Raw genomic sequence first — 21708 nt, forward strand, 5'->3', positions numbered from 1 at the left:
TCCCAGACAGGCCAGCCCCACGCTGCATATGACCCCCATATGCCCAATCACAGGGCACCAAACATGGCGGGTGAGATCGGGGACACAGAAAATGAAAATTAGGAGGAGGCACGGAATGTCTCCCCCTAAAGGTCGCGCCTGGGGCCCTGTTTTCTGGGACTCTAGTCTAGTCCGCGGGACCCCCGGACACACTTGGAATTGCGGGAGGGTCCCGTGGAATCCGGGACGGTTGGGAGGTATGTATTTGCAGTAAAACATTTTCCTTAAAGTGGGGGTTCACCCAAAAATAAAATTTTAACATTACATTCAGCCGAATTGTCCTAATGACAATCGGCTGTTTTTTTTTTTTTGTACATACTGTATTTTACCGCCGCTTCTGGGTATGTCTTCTGCGGGACTGGGCGTTCCTATCTGATTGACAGGCTTCCGACGGTCTCATACAGCGCATCATGAGTTGCCGAAAGAAGCCTAACGTCGGTGCGTCTCTATACGGCGCCTGCGCACCGACGTTTGGCTTCTTTCGGCAACTCGTGACGCGTAGTATGCGACGGTCAGAAGCCTGTCAATCAGATAAATACGCCCAGTCCCGCAGAAGAGCTACCCGGAAGCGGCGGTGAAATACGTTATGTACAAAAAAAACAAAAACAGGCGATTGTCATTAGGACAACTCGGCTGAATGTAATGTTAAAAATAAATTTTTTGGGTGAACGTCTGCTTTAAATGCTACCACTACTCAGTGATCAGACTGTCTTGTTCTCTAGGGTTTCTGCTATGTGATCTTGTACTTTCAGCTACAGTGGGGTAGCCAGGCCTGAAATAATAATTAGAGTGAGCCTGCAGACAGAAGATCTTGACCCGCCCCCCCCCCCCCCCCCCCCCCCAAACAAGTACATTCATACCTGTTATCCTGATTCCTGGACAGGACAGAGTCACTTCCTCCTTGACTGCAGTAGTAGTGCTGGCTGCTGTGCTGTCTGCCTGCCTGGATTCGCTGCCTGGAGTGTCACAAAAAATGTTTTTTTCCTTTCTGCAACGGCCGCTGCTTTGCCTTCTCTCACTCTCTTCCCTGGCGCCGCGGAGGGAGAAGAATCACTCCGCGGCGCCAGGGAAGGACAAGCTGGCCGGGACTTGATTCTGCAGACTGAGCAGAGCAGAGGAGCCGGCGCGGGAGAGAGAAGTGATACTCTTCCGCGCCCGAAATACAGGAAATAGTCCCTGCCTGCTGCCGACTACGTACGGATCAAGCAGGCAGGTACTGAGCCAAAAAAAAAAAAAAACGTAATAACCGGGGGGGGGGGGGGGGGGTGGGGGGACTGTTGGCCTATTTGTGTATTAGCTGGTCGGATGACTGTGGAAGTTTTTTTTTTTTAAAACATTAATTGGTTCTGTCGAGGCTGCCCGGGCCCCCCTGCCAGCCGGGCCCGGTACAGCTGGGCCAGCTGTACTGGCCTATCAGCGGCCCTGAATACGGGTCTCAAATCAACAGGTCTCCCTCGATGGCTACCTGGCAGCAATTTATCCCATATAAATAATGGGTGACAAACCAAAAGGTGAAATAGTCCAACAATGCCTTTAATTATTCCTAACTCAATTAGCAGGATCCAGACCCAAACCCGGAACCTCTGCTGTGTCTCTTGTCGCTATGCCACCTGAGATGCAGGACAGCTCTCTGCCTGCCTGATTCCTTAGGAAACCTTCTTTTCATATCTTGTTTTAGGTGAACCTTGGTCCACTCATGAATTTTCTTCTCAAAGTGTTTGTAAACCCTTACAGACCACTTGGCCTACACGGTTAAGGAGATATTTTCAGAAAAGACTGCACTGATGTGTACGGCGCATGCGCACTGAGCGTGCCGTTAATGAATGGGACCATGCCGTCCCTGACAGCTCCCACCCGCAATGTGTTGGAGTGACGTCATCGCTGCTCCGGCCAGTCACAGCACCAATAAAGTAAAATGGGCTTACCACCCTGTGCCTGTCAGGGCTCAGCCCTCCCTTCTCTGAGCTGGTTGCTCGGCTGTCTGTTAATTACCAGCTCCTATCTCTCCACAGTGACTCACTTGTTGATGATCCTGCTTAACAGTCCTGCCTACTTAAGCCTTCCAATTTAGTTGCTCTCTGCCTTCGCCTTGGTCAACATCACAGAGACTTTGCTCTGCTGACATCCCTTCTGGCTCCTGATCATGCTTGCCGTTCTACTACTTATATCTCTGGCTCTCTCACATTTGGCTTGGCTGACGATCCGATCCGGTTCCTAAACTCTGGCTATATTTTGACTGCACTTACTCTGTTTACCTTTTTATTATTATTGTTATTAAACAAGTGTGGTTTAACTGTACTTCTGTCTCGGTATGATTCATGGTTTCTGACAGTGCCCTCTTTCTGCCCCCTTGATCCAGATGCCCATGGAATGTGCACTGCACATGTGTGGCCAATCACTTGCTTTCTAACAGCTGGGAGGTGGTTGCACAAGCAAGGTGTGTTTTTCCCATCAGCGGTTGGTGGATGGGGTGTAAGTGTTGGAGCAGTACCTGCTGGTCTGCTGGTTGGGTACCACTGATCCATAGAGAATGTGCATTGAAGCTTGCCATATGGTGACACCACCCCACCAGTATGCCCAGGGCGGCTTCCCCTTCTGCCCCCTTCCTTTATCCTGACCCTGTCCCGGACTGGAAAACCACAAAAGGATTTTAAGGCTTAATCTTCAGTTTTTACGCCACGGACTTCCTTCCTTTTCCAACAGTTTTTGCTTCTAAAGTCCAGTTCTTGGTAAAAAAAAAAAATGCTGAAAGACGAGAAAGTGAATGTACATATGTTGGATTGGCGTCACGCTTAGTCCTGAACAATTGAGTGTAAGTAAAAAGGAAAAAAAACGCAGCAGACAGAAGAAGGATATTGTTTTCCGTCTGAGGCAATTTAGAGAACTGTCATCTTTGCGGAGGCCTGATGTCCGCGTAGGCGCTCTGAAATTCTTTTATGAAGGTACCGATCCAGCCAAAGAGCTCCTGCGAATCCTGGTCTTCGGCTTCCCCGAACTTTTGCTGTAGGGCATAAACATAACAAGAAAGTAATGACGCTCCAATTTGGGAAGGACATCAAAAAATAAACGTGCCAGCCCTGACACTGAACTCCGACAGTGATGGGTTTTTGGATTGTTTCTTAAATGTCTGCCGACTGGCTTCTCTGCTCAGTAAAATGACGTGGCGGGCAATTTACAGGGCGCAATTTATTCAATTCTGCTTTCAATTGACAGCCAACGTCCCAACTGTGAAGAGGCAAGCTGCCAAAAACGTTTCCCTTTCTGTGTGATAGGAACGCTGAGGAAGACCGACAGTCATTTTGGGAACACTTAATGCATAATATGAAAGGTAATGGACAGGGGTAGGTTGACGTACACTATATTACCAAAAGTATTGGGACGCCTGCCTTTACACGCACTTGAACTTTAATGGCAACCCAGTTTTAGTCCGTAGGGTTCAATATTGGGTTGGCCCCACCCTTTGCAGCTATAACAGCTTCCACTCTTCTGGGAAGGCCGTCCACAACGTTTAGGAGTGTGTCTATGAGAATGTTTGACCATTCTTCCAGAAGAGCACTGATGTGGACGAGAAAGCCTGGCTGGCAGTCTCCTCTTTAATTCATCCCAAAGGTGTTCTATCGGGTTGAGGTGTAGGCCAGTCAAGTTCCTCCACCCCAAACTCGCTCATCCATGTCTTTATGGACCTTGCTTTGTGCACTGGTCCAAATCATTTGGTGAAGGGCGGATTGTAGTGGGGGGTTGTTTTTCAGGGGTTGGGTTGGCCCCTTAGTTCCCGTGAAGGGAACTCTTTAGGTGTCGGCATACCAAGACATTTTGGACAATTTCATGCTCCCGACTTTGTGGGAACAGTTTGGGGACGGCCCCTTCCTGTTCCAACATGACTGCACACCAGAGCACAAAGCAAGGTCTATAAAGACATGGATGAGCGAGTTTGGGGTGGAGGAACTTGACTGGTCTGCAGTCCTGACCTCAACCCGATTGAACACCTTTGGGATGAAATAGTGCAGAGACTTTGAGCCAGGTCTTCTCCTCCAACATCAGTGCCTGACCTCACAAATGCTCTTCAGGAAGAATGGTCAAACATTCCCATAGACACACTCCTAAACCTTGTGGGCGGCCTTCCCAGAAGAGTTGAAGCTGTTATAGCTGCAAAGGGTGTGGCCCACCCTTTGCAGCTATAACAGCTTCAACTTCAACGCAATACTGAACCCTACGGACTAAGACTGGGATGCCAGTAAAGTTCATGTGCGTGTAAAGGCAGGTGCAATATAGTGTATTTCAAAATGACTTAAAGAAGGGCCCTGCATGTTTGTTTGTTTTTTTTAAAGCTAATAAAATGGACCTAGCTCCTAGCTATATCATACAGTGCTGTGAAAAAGTATTTTCCAGATTTTTTTGCATATTTGTTGCACTTAAATGATGCAGATACAAAATCCAGTTTTTAAATGATGATTTAATTTATTAAGGGAAAAGCTGCCTGGCCCTAGGTGAAAAAGTAATTGCCCCCCCCCCTCCTTTGCTAAATCAGGAATGCACTGTGATTTTATTTATTTTTTTGGAAAGCTGAGTTAACGTTCACTTGCCACACCTAGGCCTGATTACTGCCAGACCTGTTGAATCAAGAAATCCTTTAGGCCCCTTTCACACGGGGCAGATCAGTAATGATCCGCCTCCGTGTGTCCGTCAGCTCAGCGGGGATCCTCCGTAAAATCCAGCTAAGCCGTCGGCTGACAGGGCGGTCCCCGCACACTGTGCAGGGGACCGCCCTGTCTTTTCTCTGCTCTCCCCTATGGGGGGATCGGATGAGCACGGACCGCATGTCCGTGTTCACCCGATCCGATCCGCCAGACGGAAGAAAAATAGGATTTTCTTCCGTCCGATTTTGCGGAGCTTTGCGGAGGCGGGTGATTACCGGTGTCAGCGGTCCTATCTTAGATTGCAATTTTTCGGATGGCCGCTAGGTGGCGCTTCCATTGCGGTCAGCGTAGATTATGTAAACGAGTTTGTACGCCGATTCACGAATGTACGCCCGGCTGCCGCAGTCGTTTTACGCAGTTTCCATAAGGCCTTAGGAGGCCTAAAGTTATTCCACCTATTAGGTGGAATAACAATGTTAAAGTATGGCCACCGTCTGCGAATCGGGATTTACGTCATTTACGTCTACGTCTAAATCGATAGGCCCGTGCTGACGTACGTAACCGCAATGCACACTGGGAAATGTAGTCGCCCGGCGCATGCGCAGTGACAAAAAAACGTAAAAAACGTGAGGTCAAGCCTCATTACCATTAAACACGCCCCCCCCCAACCCATTTGAATTAGGCGCCCTTACGCCCGCCGCATTTACACTACGCCGCCCTAAGTAAGGAGGCAAGTACTTTGTGAATCATGTACTTGCCTCTCTTACTTAAGGCGGCGTAGTGTAAACACGCTAGGCTACGCCGACCTAGTTTTGCGCGCCCCTACCTGAATCTACCCATAATAAAATAAAGAATCGTATGATATTTACCAAAACCTCAGCATAAAGTTTCTTCATCTCACTGGCCTTCTTTACGAGCTCAGCTTGCTGAATTTTGTAGTTTTCAACAACATCCTGAGGTAACAAATGGAAATATTACTAACACTGCTGTGGTGCTCTGGGAATCCTTTTTCGTATATTGAATATTTTTTTTTTGAAAAGCTAAGATTGTATAAAGAGCGTAAGACAAAATGACAAAAACAGTAACAAAACTATAGAAAACAAAAGATGATTCTTACTAACGCTGGAAGGTGGCATAGCACCTTTTGATATTATTTTTTCATATATTAAAAAATAAAGTAAAAAAAAATAGTAAAAGGAAGATGGTATAAAGAGACTAAAACTTTGAGAGAAAAAATTAACACAAAACAAAAAACAAAGGGAAATATCACTGGAACGTGGCAATGCCATAGTGCTTTGGGAATCATTTTTCTAAATGCAGCCTTGTCCCCAAAGAGAAAGCCAAGCCCCCAAATGCAGCCTTGTCCCCAAATGCAGCCTTGTCCCCAAAGAGAAAGCCCCCCCCAACCCACCGCCGTCGCTGCCGCCTAGTTGATCAGCGCGGGGAGCATTACAGCTTTCATTTGAATAGCTGTGTGTTTCCCGCCACGCCTCGTCATATATAACCCCTCCCCCTTGTCCAGGCACTTTGATAGACAGATCACCCATCCATGGGTGATCTGTCTATCAAAGTGCCCGGACAAGGGGGAGGGGCTATGTATGACGAGGCGCGGCAGGGAACACACAGCCATTCAAATGAAAGCTGTAATGTTCCCCGCGCTGATCAACTAGATGGCGGCAGGGGGGGGGCTTGGCTTTCTCTTTGGGGACTAGACAGCAGCAGCAGCTCTCTCCGCCCACTCTCCGCCCCCTCTCCACCCGCTTTCCGCCTCCTCTCCACCCGCTCTCCGAAAAAAAAATAGTATCGGTGAAGCATCGGGAGCATTTGCGCGAGTACTCACGCAAATGCTCGGTATTGGTACTAGTATCGGTATCGGGACAACCCTAGCTGTTATATTATCTACTTCCCACCGTTGATCACCAAAGGCTTTCAGAGAGAGACCCAAGGGGACACCCAACGTGAAAAGACACCACTTCCGTTAAGTACCACCCTTTGTGGGCCAACATCACAAATGCTCTTCTGGAAGAATGGTCGAACATTCCCATAGACACACTCCTAAACCTTGTGGACGGTCTTCCCAGAAGAGTTGAAGGTGTTATGGCTGCAAAGGGCGGGGCCAACTCAATATTGAACCCTACGGACTAAGACTGGGATGCCATTAAAGTTGATTTATTATTTATTACTGAGTGGAATTCTGTATACACGCAATTTGGGTTCCGCATTAATATACAAAAGGAGGTGGCTAAAGAAAATGATGTGGTGCTCTCGTTCTTCCAATACTTCCCCACAAAAAGAGAACACAAGAAGCAATACATTCTTGGCAGAGATGCTAACCCACTTCTACTTTGTCCAAAATGTAAAAAAAAAAAAAAAAAAGCCAATACATTGTTAAACCAAATCCCCTTCCGAACTTTTGTATTTGTCTCGCTATTAAAATGTCAAAGTAGCATTTGTTAAAGCAAGAAAAATAAAATGTTTTTCTTTTTCTTTTCTTTTTTATATTACTGCCAGTGTACACCTTTTGACAAATTGATCTCAACAACTTTAACTGTAAAATTCTTTTCGGAAAAAAAAAAAAAAGTGTTTGCATATGTTAAAGAGAATTTCACAAAAAAAATAAAATAAAATAACAGCTGTCAAACTCTCCGAAGCAAACCTGTTAAAATGTTTCAGCACTCGCGTTCCAATGTCATTAACTGTGATTAATAAAAGTAACATTCTAAAAGACAGCCAGGAACAAAAATCGCAAGCACAGAATTTTTTTTTTTGAACAACTGAGGTTAAAGAAAAAGTTCAACAACAAAACTTTTGAGTAAGTTTAAATAAAAATCTGGGTACATTTTTTCTTTTTCCGGTTATGAGATAATATTCAAATCTGAACACCAGTTTTGTTTTGGACGATTCTTTTTTTTTTTTTTTTTTTTTTTTAATTGAAAACAATAAAAGGTTGTATAGAGGGAGAGAAATAAAAAAATAAAAATAAAAAGACAAAAGCAAATACAAAACCTTAGAAAACAAAAGGGGAATGTTACTAATTCTAAAAAGTGGCAAAGCCATAGTGCTTTGGGAATCATTTTTCACATATAAAATATATTTTTTGGTAAAACTAAGGGCCAGATTCTTGTATAATCTGCGGCGGCGTAGCGTAAGCCATTTACACTACGCCGCAAATTACTGGAGCAAGTGCCGTATTCTCCAAGCACTTGCTCTGTAATTTGCGGCGGCGTTGTGAAAATGGGCCGGCGTAAGGCCGCGTAATTCAAAGGGGGCGGCTTGTATTTAAATTAAGCGCGCCACCGCGACGATCGAACTGCGCATGCGCCTGGCATAAAAATAGCCCAGTGCGCATGCTCCAGCTCACGACGGAAAACGTCAATGACGCCGACGTGAGCGTCATTGACGTAAAGTCGTATTCGCGAACGACTTGCGAAAACGACGTAAACAACGGAAAAAGACGACGCTGACCCGACGCCATACTTAACATGGCATACGACAGACCTACGTAAACTTGCCCCTCATATAGCAGGGGCAAGTTTACGCTTACGGAAACGTCGTAAATTCACTGCATCGTCCACGCGTATGTTCGGGAATCGTCGTAAAAAGCTAATTTGCATAGACCACAGGGAAAACGACGAGGCGACACCTAGCGGCGGGAAAAAAAATTGCATTTAAGATCTGACAGCGTAAGAGCCTTACGCCTGTCAGATCTAAGGGATATCTATGCGTAACTGATTCTAAGAATCAGTCGCATAGATAGGCCAGGCCAGATTAGGACTTACGACGGCGCAAATGGCGTTGCGCCGTCGTAAGCCTTTTAAGAATCTGGCCCTAAGATTTTATAAAGAAGAGAAAGAAAAACAAAATCAGCACAAAACTGTAGAAAGTCGCCATCTGTCGTAGTGCTTTGGGAATCCTTTTTCATATATAAAATATTTATTGGTAAATCTAACATTGTATAAAGAGAAAGAAAGACAAAGACAAAATAGTAAAATGTCTCTTCTTTTCTAAGGTTTTGTGCCTATTTTGTCTTTTTCTTTTTTTACAATGTTAGTTTTACAAAAAAAAAAAATTCCCATGTATAAAAGGATTCTCAAACACTGTGGCATATGGCCAATTTCCACTGTTAGGCACAAAACCTTAGAAAACAAAGGGAAATGTTACGAACAGTGGAAATTGGCCATATGCCACAGTGCTTTGAGAATCCTTTTATGCATATGAATTTTTTTTTTTTGGTAAAACTAAAATTGTAAAAAAAGAGAAAGAAAGACAAAATAGGCACAAAACCTTAGGAAACAAAGGGTAATGTTACTAACAGTGAAACGTGGCCATATGCTGTAGTGCTTTGGGAAACCTTTTTCATATATGAAATATTTATTGTTAAAACTAACATTGTATAAAGAGAAAGAAAGACAAAATAGTAACATTTCCCTTTGTTTTCTAGGGTTTTGTGCCTATTTTGTTTTTCCTTCTCTTTATACAATGTTTTACCAATAAATATTTCATATGTGAAAAAGGATTCCCAAAGCACTATGGCATATGGCCACTTTCCACTGTTAGTAACATTCCCCTTTTTTCTAAGGTGTTATGCTTATTTTGTCCTTTTTTTTTCTTTTTTTACAAAGTTAGTTTTACCAAAAAATATTTCTTATGTATAAAAAGATTCTCAAAGCACTGTGGCATATGGCCAATTTCCACTGTTAGTAACATTTCCCTTTGGTTTTCTAAGGATTTGTGCTTAACAGTGGAAAGTGGCCATATGCAGTAGTGCTTTGGGAATCCTTTTTCATATATGAAATATTTAGTGGTAAAACTAACATTGTATAAAGAGAAAGAAAGACAAAATAGTAAAAGTTCCCTTTGTTTTCTAAGGTTTTGTGCCTATTTTGTCCTTTCTTTCTCTTTATACAATGTTAGTTTTACCAATAAATATTTCATATGTATAAAAGGATTCTCAAAGCACTATGGCATATGGTCACTTTCCACTGTTAGTAACATCTCCCTTTGTTTTCTAAGGTTTTGTGCCTAACAGTGGAAAGTGGCCATATGCCACAGTGCTTTGGAAAACCTTTTTCATATATTAAATATTAATTGGTAAAACTAACATTGTATAAAGCGAAAGAAAGAAAATAGGAACAAAACCTTAGAAAACAAAAGGGGAATGTTACTATCAGTGGAAAGTGGCCATATGCCGTAGTGCTTTGGGAATCCTTGTTCATATATTCAATATTTGTAAAACTAAGCTGATATAAAGATAACAAGAAAAAGAGAGAAAAATTGAAAGATTGTATAGAAAAGGCAAGATAAACATGGAAAGGAGACAAAACTCAAAAACACAAAGGGGAATGTTACTAATACTGGAACGTGGCCATATGCCATAGTGCTTTGGGAATACTTTTTCATATATAAAATATTTATTGGTAAAACTAAAACTGTATAAAGAGAAGAAATAAAGACAAAATAGGCACAAAACCTTAGAAAACAAAGGAGAATGTTACTAACAGTGGAAAGTGGCCATATGCCATAGTGCTTTGGGAATCATATATTCAATATTTGTAAAACTAAGATGATATAAAGATAACAAGAGAAAGAGAGAAAAATTAAAAGATTGTATAGAAAGGGCAAGAGAAATGGAAAGGAGACAAAACTCAAAAACACTGAAAAGTGACAATACCAGAGTGCTTATGGAATTCTTTTTCATATAATAAATATTATTGATAAAACTAAGTTTGTATAAAGAAGAGGAAAAAAAATAGGCACAAAACTCAAAAAACAAAGAGGAATGTTACCAACACTGGAAAGTGACAATACCATAGTGCTTTGGGAATCCTTTCTCATATAATAAATATTATTGATAAAACTAAGTTTGCATAAAGAAGAGGTAAAAAATGGGCACAAAACTTAAAAATAAAGAGGAATGATATTAACACTGGAAAGTGACAATACCATAGTGCTTTGGGAATCCTTTTTCATATATGAAATATTTATTGGTAAAACTAACATTGTCTAAAGAGAAAGATAGACAAAATAGGCACAAAACCTTAGAAAACAAAATAGGGAATGTTATTAACAGTGGAAAGTGGCCATAGTGCTTTGGGAATCCTTGTTCATATATTCAATATTTGTAAAACTAAGATGATATAACAATAACAAGAGTGTCAGGTCACCTGTGGCCAGGTGACAAGTGCACCCCGTTGGGGTCAGGGATGCACCACAGGGTAGTGAATCCTATGGCCGACTGCTGCGATCAGAGGGGAAGCGTGAGCCCAAGATTCCCCAAGGCGCGGAGTCCAAGACCCAGCTTTGTGTTCACCAGAGCCTCTGGTGGTGAGGATGGCCTTCGCCGCAGCTGGATCCAGGTCGCAACCCCTGGGGTCCCCAGGGTCACGCTCCGCAGGGAGAGGGGGGAAGCAGCAACCAGGACAAGCGATAGTGATGGGTAAGCCGAGGTCGGGGCAACAGGCAGACAAGGGTAAACAAGGAACAGGCCAAGGGTCAGGGAAACCGGCAAACAGGAGAAGTCAGAGTCGAGCCAAGGTCGGTACACAGGAAGGTAAACGTAACACACTGCAGACAGGAACAAGCTACAAACAAAGGTTAAACAGCACTGCAGACCTGTAGTGCAACAGTTAATATAGACTTCCTGGGATGGCCTGGGTGGGGCCATACAGTGAGGAAGGTGATAAAAGACAGACAGAAAGAGGGTCAGGCCTCTAATGGACACATGAGACAGGTAAGCTGCCAGACTTTATTGCATTACCATGACAAAGAGAAAGAGAGAAGAACTAAAAGACTGTATAGAAAGGGCAGGAGAAAGACAGAAAGAGAAAAGAGGGAAAACTCAAAAACACTGGAAAGTGACAATACCATAGTACTTTGGGAATCCTTTTTCATATAATAAATGTTATTGATAAAACTAAGATTGTATAAAGAAGAGAAAAAAAAATAGGCACAAAACTTAAAAAACAAAGGGCCAGATCCACAGCCAGCGGGCTTAACTTAAATCTTCCTATTTAAGATACACCGCCGCAAAATCTCTACCTAAGTGCCCGATCCACAAAACACTTACCTAGAAATTTTCGGCTGTGTAACTTAAATGTGTCCGGCGCAAGGCGTGCCCAATCTAATGGGGCGAGTCCCATTTAAATTAGGCGCGCTCCCGCGCCGGACGTACTGCGCATGCTCCCAACGAGATTTTCCCGACGTGCTTTGCGCGAAGTTACATTACGCCGAGTTTTGTGAATCGCGCTGGGTAAAAAAAGTTGCGTCGGGAAAAAAAAAGAGATGCGGCGGGAAAAAAAAATGTAAAAAAAAAATTTGACAGCATCGCAGGAAAGAAGGGTCTACTATTACATGGTGTACTAACTTTACACTTTGTAAAAGTAGCCCTAATTTTGCATTTGCAAACTAACAACTTACGGAGACTTCACGAAGGGAAACCGCTCCGTGGATCTCCGTAAGTGCTAATTTGCATACCCGAAGCGGCATTTCGACGAGAAATGCCCCCAGCGGCGGCCGCGGTACTGCATCCTAAGATCCGACAGTGTAAAACTATTACACCTGCCGGATCTTAGGAATATCTATGCGTAACTGATTCTGTGAATCAGTCGCATAGATAGAAACAGGCATACGACGGCGTATCAGTAGATACGCCGGCGTATCCCTTTTGTGGATCAGGCCCAAAGAGTAATGTTACTAACACTGGAAAGTGACAATACCATAGTGCTTTGGGAATCCTTTTTTTCATATATTAAAGTGGTTGTAAACCCTCATATATACCCAGAGGAAACATAGGGAGCATTTAAAGGGACAGTGGCCGAGATTAATAAATATTTGTTTGTTGGATTGGCGCCCTTCATATACTCTATTTTCTGTACTAGGGTGCTGTGTTGTTTTTTAGGAGGCTACGTACAGCACCCTGCCAGTCCCTCCCAGCAGCCATGATCTGCCTGCGCGTTATCGAGAAGCACGGGTATGCAATTAAAACAGAAAGAATTTATTTTAAAAACTTTATTAGCGTGTCGTTAGTAAGCTCTTGTAAAATAACTGACTATTCTGCACGGCAATACCTTCAGGTCTTTTAAAAATCGTTCCTCGCTCGCTGAAGCTTTGTTGTGTTTGGCCTTAAATGACTTCCGGTACTGATATACCGTCTCCAACTGCTGGGATAAAACTGCGAAGCAAAGGGAGAAAAATAAATAATAAAAAAAAAGAATTTATTTGACAATGCAGAAGATAGATGTACTGAAATAAAGTGGTTGTTAAGTCAGTGTTCTCAATTACCGGCATCCCCTCTGTTATAACAAGACATACGACTCAGTGTACGCGGTTTATTATTACCGGATTTTCCGGCGTATAAGACGACTCGGCGTATAAGACGACCCCCTAATTTTCCAGGAAAAATTTTGATTTTGGGATATACTCACTGTATAAGACTACCCCCTTCTTACTAGTCTTCTGGAAGCTGAGGGGTAGCCAGAACCACTGACAGAAACAGGCTTTTTTCAAATCTCACTGTGCCATTACATTACATGCCCCCACATTGCCATCACTTGCCCCTCACTGTACCATCACTTGCCCCTCACCTGCCTCTCATTGTGTCATCACTTGCCTCTCATTGTGTCATCACTTGCCCCTCTCTGTGCCATCACTTGCCCCTCTCTGCTGTGCCATCACTTGCCCCTCTCTGCTGTGCCATCACTTGCCCCTCTCTGCTGTGCCATCACTTGCCCCTCTCTGCTGTGCCATCACTTGCCCCTCTCTGCTGTGCCATCACTTGCCCCTCTCTGCTGTGCCATCACTTGCCCCCACTGTGTCTGACCGCAAACACTCACTCTTTTTTTTCCAGCGGTGACAGTCTCCCATGCTGCGAGCGCGAGCGTGAATGCTTTCAAAGCCGCGCCTTCTCTTCAGAGTGTTCTGTGATAGGCGGAACACAAATTTTCCCAGCAGCGCCTCTGTTCTGTTTTTCGCCTATCACGGACGTCTTCTCATCTCGTCCGAGGATGAGAAGGCATCTGTGATAGGAGGAACGCAGAACAGAGGCGCTGAAGAGAAGGCGCGGCTTTAAAATCATTCACGCTCGCGCTCGCAGCATGGGAGACTGTCACAGCTGGGAAAAAAAAGTGAGTACTGAGACCGTACCCGGCGTATAAGACGACCCCCGACTTTGGATGCATGTTTTTGCATCCAGAAAGTCGTCTTATACGCCGGAAAATACGGTAGTCGTTTTTGTTTCATTGTAGCAATCCTGTGTCCTGAAGCCAGGATTGGGCAGATTTCTTTGAATATTTGGGGGTCTGCGACCAATCCAAACACTGGGAGTCAGCAGAAGGTGCTTTGTGTCTCTGCCCCGCCCTCAACATTACATCATCATGATGGGCACATACATATCAGGACCAGTACCTGGTGGTATAATCAGTGCCGATCCTGACCTCCCTGGGGCCCGAAGCAAAATGACATGGCACATTAAAAATGAGAAGCGGGGGGGCGCTGACGACAGTGACATGTCACATTAAAGAAAGTTGAGAAGCGGGAGGAGGGGATGTTCTGCTGTCGGAAATGACATCTTACATTAAATTGAGAAGCGGGGGGTGCTGACTTCTTACCCTCTTCTCCCATGCAGCCGGCATGTTGAGAAGCGGGGTGAGGGGGCGAAAATGACTTCTTACCAGGCGGGGCCTCTAGTAATTTGGGGGGCCCTTCGCAGCTTTGCGGGGCCCTAAAGCGCCTTGCATAGTGAGCCTATAGGGCGGATCGGCCCTGGGTGTAATGGAAATCATAATGGAGCAGGATGGCCAGCGATGAACACTAATTACCCGTCCTTAGTGAAATCTATCCGGTCGCACGATGCCTTCACAAATCACTGTGATGTTATATAGGGAAGAGTATCAGAGGTCTGCAATGTTTCCTTAATTAACTGCCAGAGGAAATTCCAGTATAATTGGTGCTAATAAGTCATATTCTGTACCGCGCTTCTTCCCACGGGAGGCGCCGATCGATGGCGAGTCGCTGTTAAGTGACCATCTCATCAGGCAAATGCACTTCAAGAAGAATGCAGAAACCAAGTTGGCTCAATAACTACCCGATGTGTCTGGTCTGGATACAGAGAGATGGAGGTAAAGGGAGCTTGTTAGGATAGAAATTTGGGAACAACTTGTTTTTAAAGACGCAATATTCTAGCAAATACTAGAATTCCCCCCATGAAGGGGGAGGGGGGAGAAGGTTGCCTCCTCCAATAAACATTTACCTTGTTATCAGTTCTATGCGTAGAAAATAAAAGTTTTTGTTCATCCCTAGCCCTGGCTGAAATCACAAGAAAGGTTCTGAATGGATGTTGAAGAAAGATAAGATGTGTATGCTAAGCGTATGATAAGATCCGTATGCCTTCCTTCACAGTCTATGAAAAGCTACACATTGCTATGGGCAGACTGCCAGACTCACAAGTTTCTAGAGAACTTTGGTAACTAGGGCCAGATTCAGGTACATTTACGCTGCTCCGCGGCGTAACGTATCTGATTTACGTTACACCGCCGCAAGTTTTCAGCGTAAGTGCCTGATTCACAAAGCTCTTACCTGAAAACTTGCGGCGGTGTAACGTAAATGCGCTCGGCGCAAGCCCGCCTAATTACCATTTAAATTAGGCGCGTTCCCGCGCCGAGCGTACTGCGCATGCTCCGTCGGGTAAATTACCCGACGTGCATTGCGATAAATGACGTCGCAAGGATGTCATTGGTTTCTGCGTTAACGTAAATGGCGTCCAGCGCCATTCACGGACGACTTACGCAAACGACGTGATATTTTAAATTCCGACGCGGGAACGACGGCCATACTTAACATTGCTTAGAACACCTAGGGCTCAGCCCTAATTTGTAGACGCGTATCTCGACGGAAACGACGTAAAGTTAGAGCGACGGGTAACGCGGACGTTCGTGGATCGCCGTAAGTAGTCATTTGCATATTCTACGCCGACCGCAATGGCCTCGCCACCTAGCGGCCGGCCTAGAATTGCATCCTAAGATCTGACGGTGTAATTCAATTACACCTGTCGGATCTTAGGGCTATCTATGCGGAACTGATTCTCTGAATCAGCCGCATAGTTAGGACGGGCGGATCACAGAGATACGACGGCGTATCAGGAGATACGCCGTCGTATCTCTTTGGTGAATCTGGCCCTATGTTACTAAATGTGTAGGTGTGGTGCTGAGGCAATAATTCAAGCAGACGGGTGCAATGGAAAGCTTGTATCGAAGTAATGCAGCAACAGCTCACAACAAACCCGGTGGGAGGGCTACTCAGCCAGGGGCATCTACAGATTCCAGTAACGTGAAAGCAGCAGACGGACTCACAGACTCTGTTGAGAGGGGACAGAGTCCGACCTGGCCATCTAGTGCCCAACCCACTAGAAGAGATGTGACCCTACGCTTGTCCTCCTCGTCAGGAACCTTTCCCTAACTGTCTGTCTCTCAAAGATGGGATACTCTACTTTCAAAAAGTGCACCAAGCCTGGGAGCCAGGGCCTTAAATAGGCTATGCCTGCCCCAAGATGTCTGCCGGAGTCACATTGGGCAGCAGCATCCAATTGGGTGCTTCTCCAGTGACCAAGAAAACAATAGAGGGGCTGTGTTCCTCTCGACTTCCTCTCCAGAAACAGTACTGGTGGGGGAGGGCCCCACCTGCAGTGGTGAAAGTACACTGCACTTCCCTACAAATTTCATATTAAAAACAAAGCCAAGGCACCAGTGGGCAGTCAAAAACATCCATGGATCTGTCACCATAGGCCCCGTACACACGAGAGGATCGATCCGCTGAAATTGATCCGCGGATCGGTTTCAGCGGATAGATCCGCTGGTGTGTACGATCCAGCGGATATTTATCTGCGGATATATTTCGGGCCGACCGATTTCCAGCGGATAAAAATTTGTTAGCATGCTAAGAAATCTATCCGCTGGAATCGGATCCAGCGGATCGATCCGGTGGTCTGTACAGACTCACCGGATCGATCCGTCCGAACCCATCCCTCGCATGCGTCGTAATGATTCGACGCATGCGTGGAATTCCTTATATGACAACGTCGCGTACGTCGCGGCGTCATCATCGCGGCGGGAACGACCGACACGTCATCGCGATGGGAATTCGGCGCGGATTTCGATCCGATGGTGTGTACACTCCATCGAATCAAAATCCTCAGAGGATTTATCCGCGGAAACGGTCCAGAGGACCGTATCCGCGGATAAATCCTATCGTGTGTAATAGGCCTAAAAGTTTCCATGTACACCGAACAAGAGGATACCCTGCATCTATCACTACTACTTAGAACAGTCCTTCAAGTAGAAGCCAAGGGTGTGGACATCACTGAGATACCATAAGAAATGTCCCAGTCCCGCATACCGTTGTCACCCAGGTCACACCCTTTTCCTGTGTTCCCTTACTAAATATCAACCCCAAATACTGTACTCTTATCCTAGTGAGAGAAAAAAAGGGGAGGGGGCAGACAAAGAGAAAAAGAGGAGGGGGAAGGGGGTCCGGGGTTGGCAGATGGAGACAAGATCAGGTAGACTTTGGTGGCCCCTTAATTCTTCGTCAACTTGGTACCCCACTCAAAGGGTTTTCCTCAGATCCACCATCCCTCAGGACCTCTTGAGGACTGATTTCATTGCCCATATAACTCATATAAATTGGGGACTGTTAAAACTCAAACCAACAAATTTAACTCACTTTCTTGTGCTTTATAACACGTTGAAAATCCTTAAAAATTGGTTGAAAAAAATTGTGTAATCCTAATATTAGATTAAAAAAAAAAAAAACATAACGATCACTACAAAAAATAAAAATAAAAGCTTTGTGCTACAAAAAAAAAATGAAAAAATAAAAATACTTCTGATCCTACTGCCATTGTTCTTAAGTTTTTTTTGTTTTTGTCTTTTAAATACAACACACACCTTGAGGAATGCTTTCCTTGCAGTATAATTTTAAATTGAAATTCTTATTAGTTATATAGGCCCAGATTCTCAAAGGGCTTATGACGGCGCAGCGCCATGTACGCCGTCGTAAGTCCTAATCTGGGCCGTCGTATCTATGCGACTGATTCTTAGAATCAGTTACGCATAGATTTCCCTTCGATCCGACAGGCGTAAGTCTCTTACACCGTCGGATCGTAACTGCAATTTTCTTTTCCCCGCTAGGTGGCGCTTCCGTCGATTTCCGCGTTGAGTATGCAAATTAGCTAGATACGCGAATTCCCGAACGTACGCGCGGCCGACGCAGTAAAGTTACAATGTTTACGTTAATTTTTTTCCTGGTGTAAAGTTGCCCCTGCTATGTGAGGCTCAGCCAAATGTCAAGTATGGCCGTCGTTCCCGCGTCGAAAATTTATAAAATTACGTTGTTTGCGTAAGTCGTCCGTGAATGGCACTGGACGTAATTTACGTCCACGTCAAAACCACGTCCTTGCGACGTCATTTAGAGCAATGCACGCCGGGAAATTTTAGGGACGGCGCATGCGCAGTTCGTTCGGCGCGGGGACGCGCTTCATTTAAATGAAACACGCCCCCTACCGGCCGAATTTGAATTCCGCCGGGTGATTCACGCTACGCCGCCGCAACTTTACAGGCAAGTGCTTTGTGAATAAAGCACTTGCCTGAAAAACTTGCGGCTGCGTAACGTAATTGAGATACGTTACGCCCGCCCATTTTTACGCCGAGATACGAGAATCTGCCCCATAGTATTTCATTTAAAATTCTACTGCTAGGAATGCATTCTTCATAATGTGTGTTATATTGAAAAATTAAAAAAGAAAAATACTACTGATCCTACTGACATTGTTCTCAAGTTTTTTTTTTTTTTAAATACAACACACACTTTGAGGTAGTATAATGCAGTATAATTTTAAATTGAAATTCCTATTAGTTATATAGTATTTAATTTAAAATTCTACTGCTAGGAATGCATTCTTCATAATGTGTGTTGTATTAAAAAAAAAAAAAAAAAAACATTAAAAGATCTAATAAGCTTTGTACTACAAAAAAAAAGTAAAAATACTACTGATCCTACTGCCATTGTTCTTACTAATACCAGTACTGATAAAATTGATAAAAAAAAAATCATAACAATATAACTCATCTAAAGAAAAACTGTTAAAAGACAGATATTTAAAACACAAGGTCTGCGGCAGAACTGAGCTAAATATATCCATCATGGTAATCGGGGTCATCTAAATCTCATGGATAAATAATGTGTTTCATCCCCTGAGTGTGACCTGATCTCTTCCTTCTACTGCATCTCTCTGGACTTTCACAAGATTGGGATGAAATCCGCAGAGAGGAAACGCACAATCTTTAGTGGCGTCATTTCAGTAATCAGTAGGCAGCGTGAATTTGACAGGTACTAGAAAATAATCTTTACTAACAAGAAAAAAGAAAAAATTTCACATATTTTTTTTAATTATTATTTTTTTTTAATCAAATTTCTATTAGATTTTTCGTTTATTTTTTTATTAATTTTCTATTACATCTTTTTTTTTTTTAAACTTCTTTAAATTAGACTTTTCCATAACTTTTCTGATTTATTTTCTATTATCAAAATTTGTATTTATTTTTTTAAAGTTCAACATATAAATTCGTAATTATACAGTCTTATATTCCATAGTGTCATAAAATACCAACTACAGTAAAACCTTGGTTTGAGAGTAACTTGGTTTGAGAGCGTTTTGCAAGACAAGCAAAATGTTTTAATACATTTTGCCTTGATATGCAAGCGATGTCTTGATATAAGAGTAGTGTCATGTCACAACTGAGTATAAAAGAGAAGTGTAGCAATATGGTTACATTTAATGAAGGTACAACATTTAGCAACTTATTGCTACACTTAGAGGCGCCTCTCTTCTCTTTTATAACCTGTAAAAAAAAAATGCTTTGATATACAAGTGCTTTGGATTACAAGCATGTTTCTGGAACGAATTATGCTCGCAAACCAAAGTTTTATTGTATATAGATACAAAACACCCATTATATTCCATCCCAAAAAATTGACATGTATAAAAGAAAATAGGAAAAAGAAGAGAATCAAAAAAAAAAAGAAAGAAAAGAAAAAAGAGGGGAAAAGATGAAAGTTACCCCCCCCCCCTTCTCGAACCTCTCCCTCCTTAACGCATATTTTAATTATAATAAAATTCAGTCTACTCTACCATAATCCCCTACCCCCCTATGTACCAGTGCATATAATCCAATCGGAATCATTATTCGGTGATCCCCAATCCCCTTATAGCTACTTTCTCACCAAATACTATTGTGGGGGGGGGGGAAGGGGAATTTTTTTATGAGCCATACTATCACCCAAAGCATGTGTAAGAGGCCCTTATTGGCCACACTATAACTCAACTCTAAAAAAAAAAAAAAAAAAAAAAAAGGAAGGGGGGGGGGGGGGGGGGGGGGAGGGGGTACCCTATAACTTTTCCTATTTAATCCTTTATTATTATAAAAAAATAAAATAAAAGCTTTTCATCCTAAAAAAACGTAAACTAGGCCGCTTAAATTAAATGTTTGCTGCTCAGTTTGAAACAGTTGATGTTCTTACAACTTTTGTGGCAATGTTACGTTGTATCTTCACTTTTCAATTAAAAAAAATAATGTATTACAATAATTGTTATTGTTATAATAAAAATGTATATATTTTTTTATATTTTCATTTAAAAAATACTATTAGTCTTTGCCATACATTTTCTCATTTAACCCTATATTATTAAAAAAAAACACATAAGAGCTTTTCATCTTCAAAAAATTCAATTTAATTTAATTTGTTTACAACTTTTGTGGCAATTTTACGTTGTATCTTCACTTTTCAATTTAAAAAAAAAATGGATTACAATAATTGTTATTGTTATTATTATAATAAAAATGTATATATATTTTTATATTTTCATTTAAAAAATACTATTAGTCTTTGCCATAAATGTTCTCATGTAACCCTATATTATTATAAAAACACATAAGAGCTTTTCATCTTCAAAAAATTCAATAAAATTTGTGCTGCTTAGTTTGAAACAGATGATGTCCTTACAACTTTTGTAGCATTTTTTACGTTGTCTCTTTGCTTTCAAATAAAATTCAAAATGTAATTACATTATTAATAATAATAATAATAATAATAATAATAATAACTATTATTATTAAAAATGTATACTGTTTTATATTTTCATTTAAAAAATACTATTAGACTTTGCCATAACTTTTCTCATTTAACCCTATATTATTATAAAAAAAAACATAAGAGCTTTTCATCTTCAAAAACTCAAACTGAGCCGCTTAAATTAAATTTGCACTGCTCAGTTTGAAACAGCTGATGTCCTTACAAATTTTGTGGCAATTTTACTTTGCCTCTTTACTTTACAATGACAAGAAACAATAAAAAAATACATAATTACAATAATCATTATTATTATTATTATTATTATTATTATACAATAAATAATATATCCCAAAAAAATTTTTTTTTTTAAATAATAATATACCAATAATAATAATAATAATAATAATAACAAAATGGCAGCATCAACAGTTATGAACCTTTATACTTGTCATTAATAATAAATAAAGGTATCAAAATAAAAAATAAAAAGTGATTATTTTAAAATATTAATACTAATATTAATAATACTATTAATAATAATAATAATAATAATAACAATTAGTAGTAGTAGTAGTAGTAGTAGTAGTAGTAGTAATAGTAGTAGTAGTAATAGTAGTAGTAGTAGTATTTTAAAAGAGTCAGATTTTTTTATTATTTTGATACCTTTATTTTAAAAGTACAATCTCATGTGATTCTCCCGATTTAAAGCCTATGTTTTTTTTTTATTATTATTATTATTATTATTATTATTATTTTTACAATACTGCTATTTTAAGTAACCTAAGAATGTTTTTGTCCATATGACTATTCATTGGAGAACAAGGTGAAAACAATCTCTTCTTCGGAGATAAAAAAAATTACCCACTTGAGAATGGTAAGGGGGATTATATTTCTTCTTTTTTTTTTTTTT

The 21708-nt window shown here is 41.9% G+C and overlaps 1 protein-coding gene across 1 annotated transcript in view; it reads right to left on the reverse strand.

The window, feature by feature from the left end:
- Window positions 1–2432: 2432 nt before the first annotated feature.
- The window catches only part of LOC120918287 (protein diaphanous homolog 1-like), a 29013-nt gene continuing 9737 nt past the window's right edge, over window positions 2433–21708 (reverse strand). The window contains exons 4-6 of the mRNA XM_040329800.1: window positions 12743–12846; window positions 5546–5629; window positions 2433–3040 (exon numbers count right to left, since the gene is read on the reverse strand). Of these exons, the coding sequence (XP_040185734.1) occupies window positions 2927–3040; window positions 5546–5629; window positions 12743–12846 (302 nt within the window). The 3' untranslated portion in view covers window positions 2433–2926. The remainder of the gene's footprint in view (window positions 3041–5545; window positions 5630–12742; window positions 12847–21708) is intronic.

This window comes from Rana temporaria, chromosome 12, assembly GCF_905171775.1.
Source record: "Rana temporaria chromosome 12, aRanTem1.1, whole genome shotgun sequence".
NCBI classification, from domain to species: domain Eukaryota; kingdom Metazoa; phylum Chordata; class Amphibia; order Anura; family Ranidae; genus Rana; species Rana temporaria.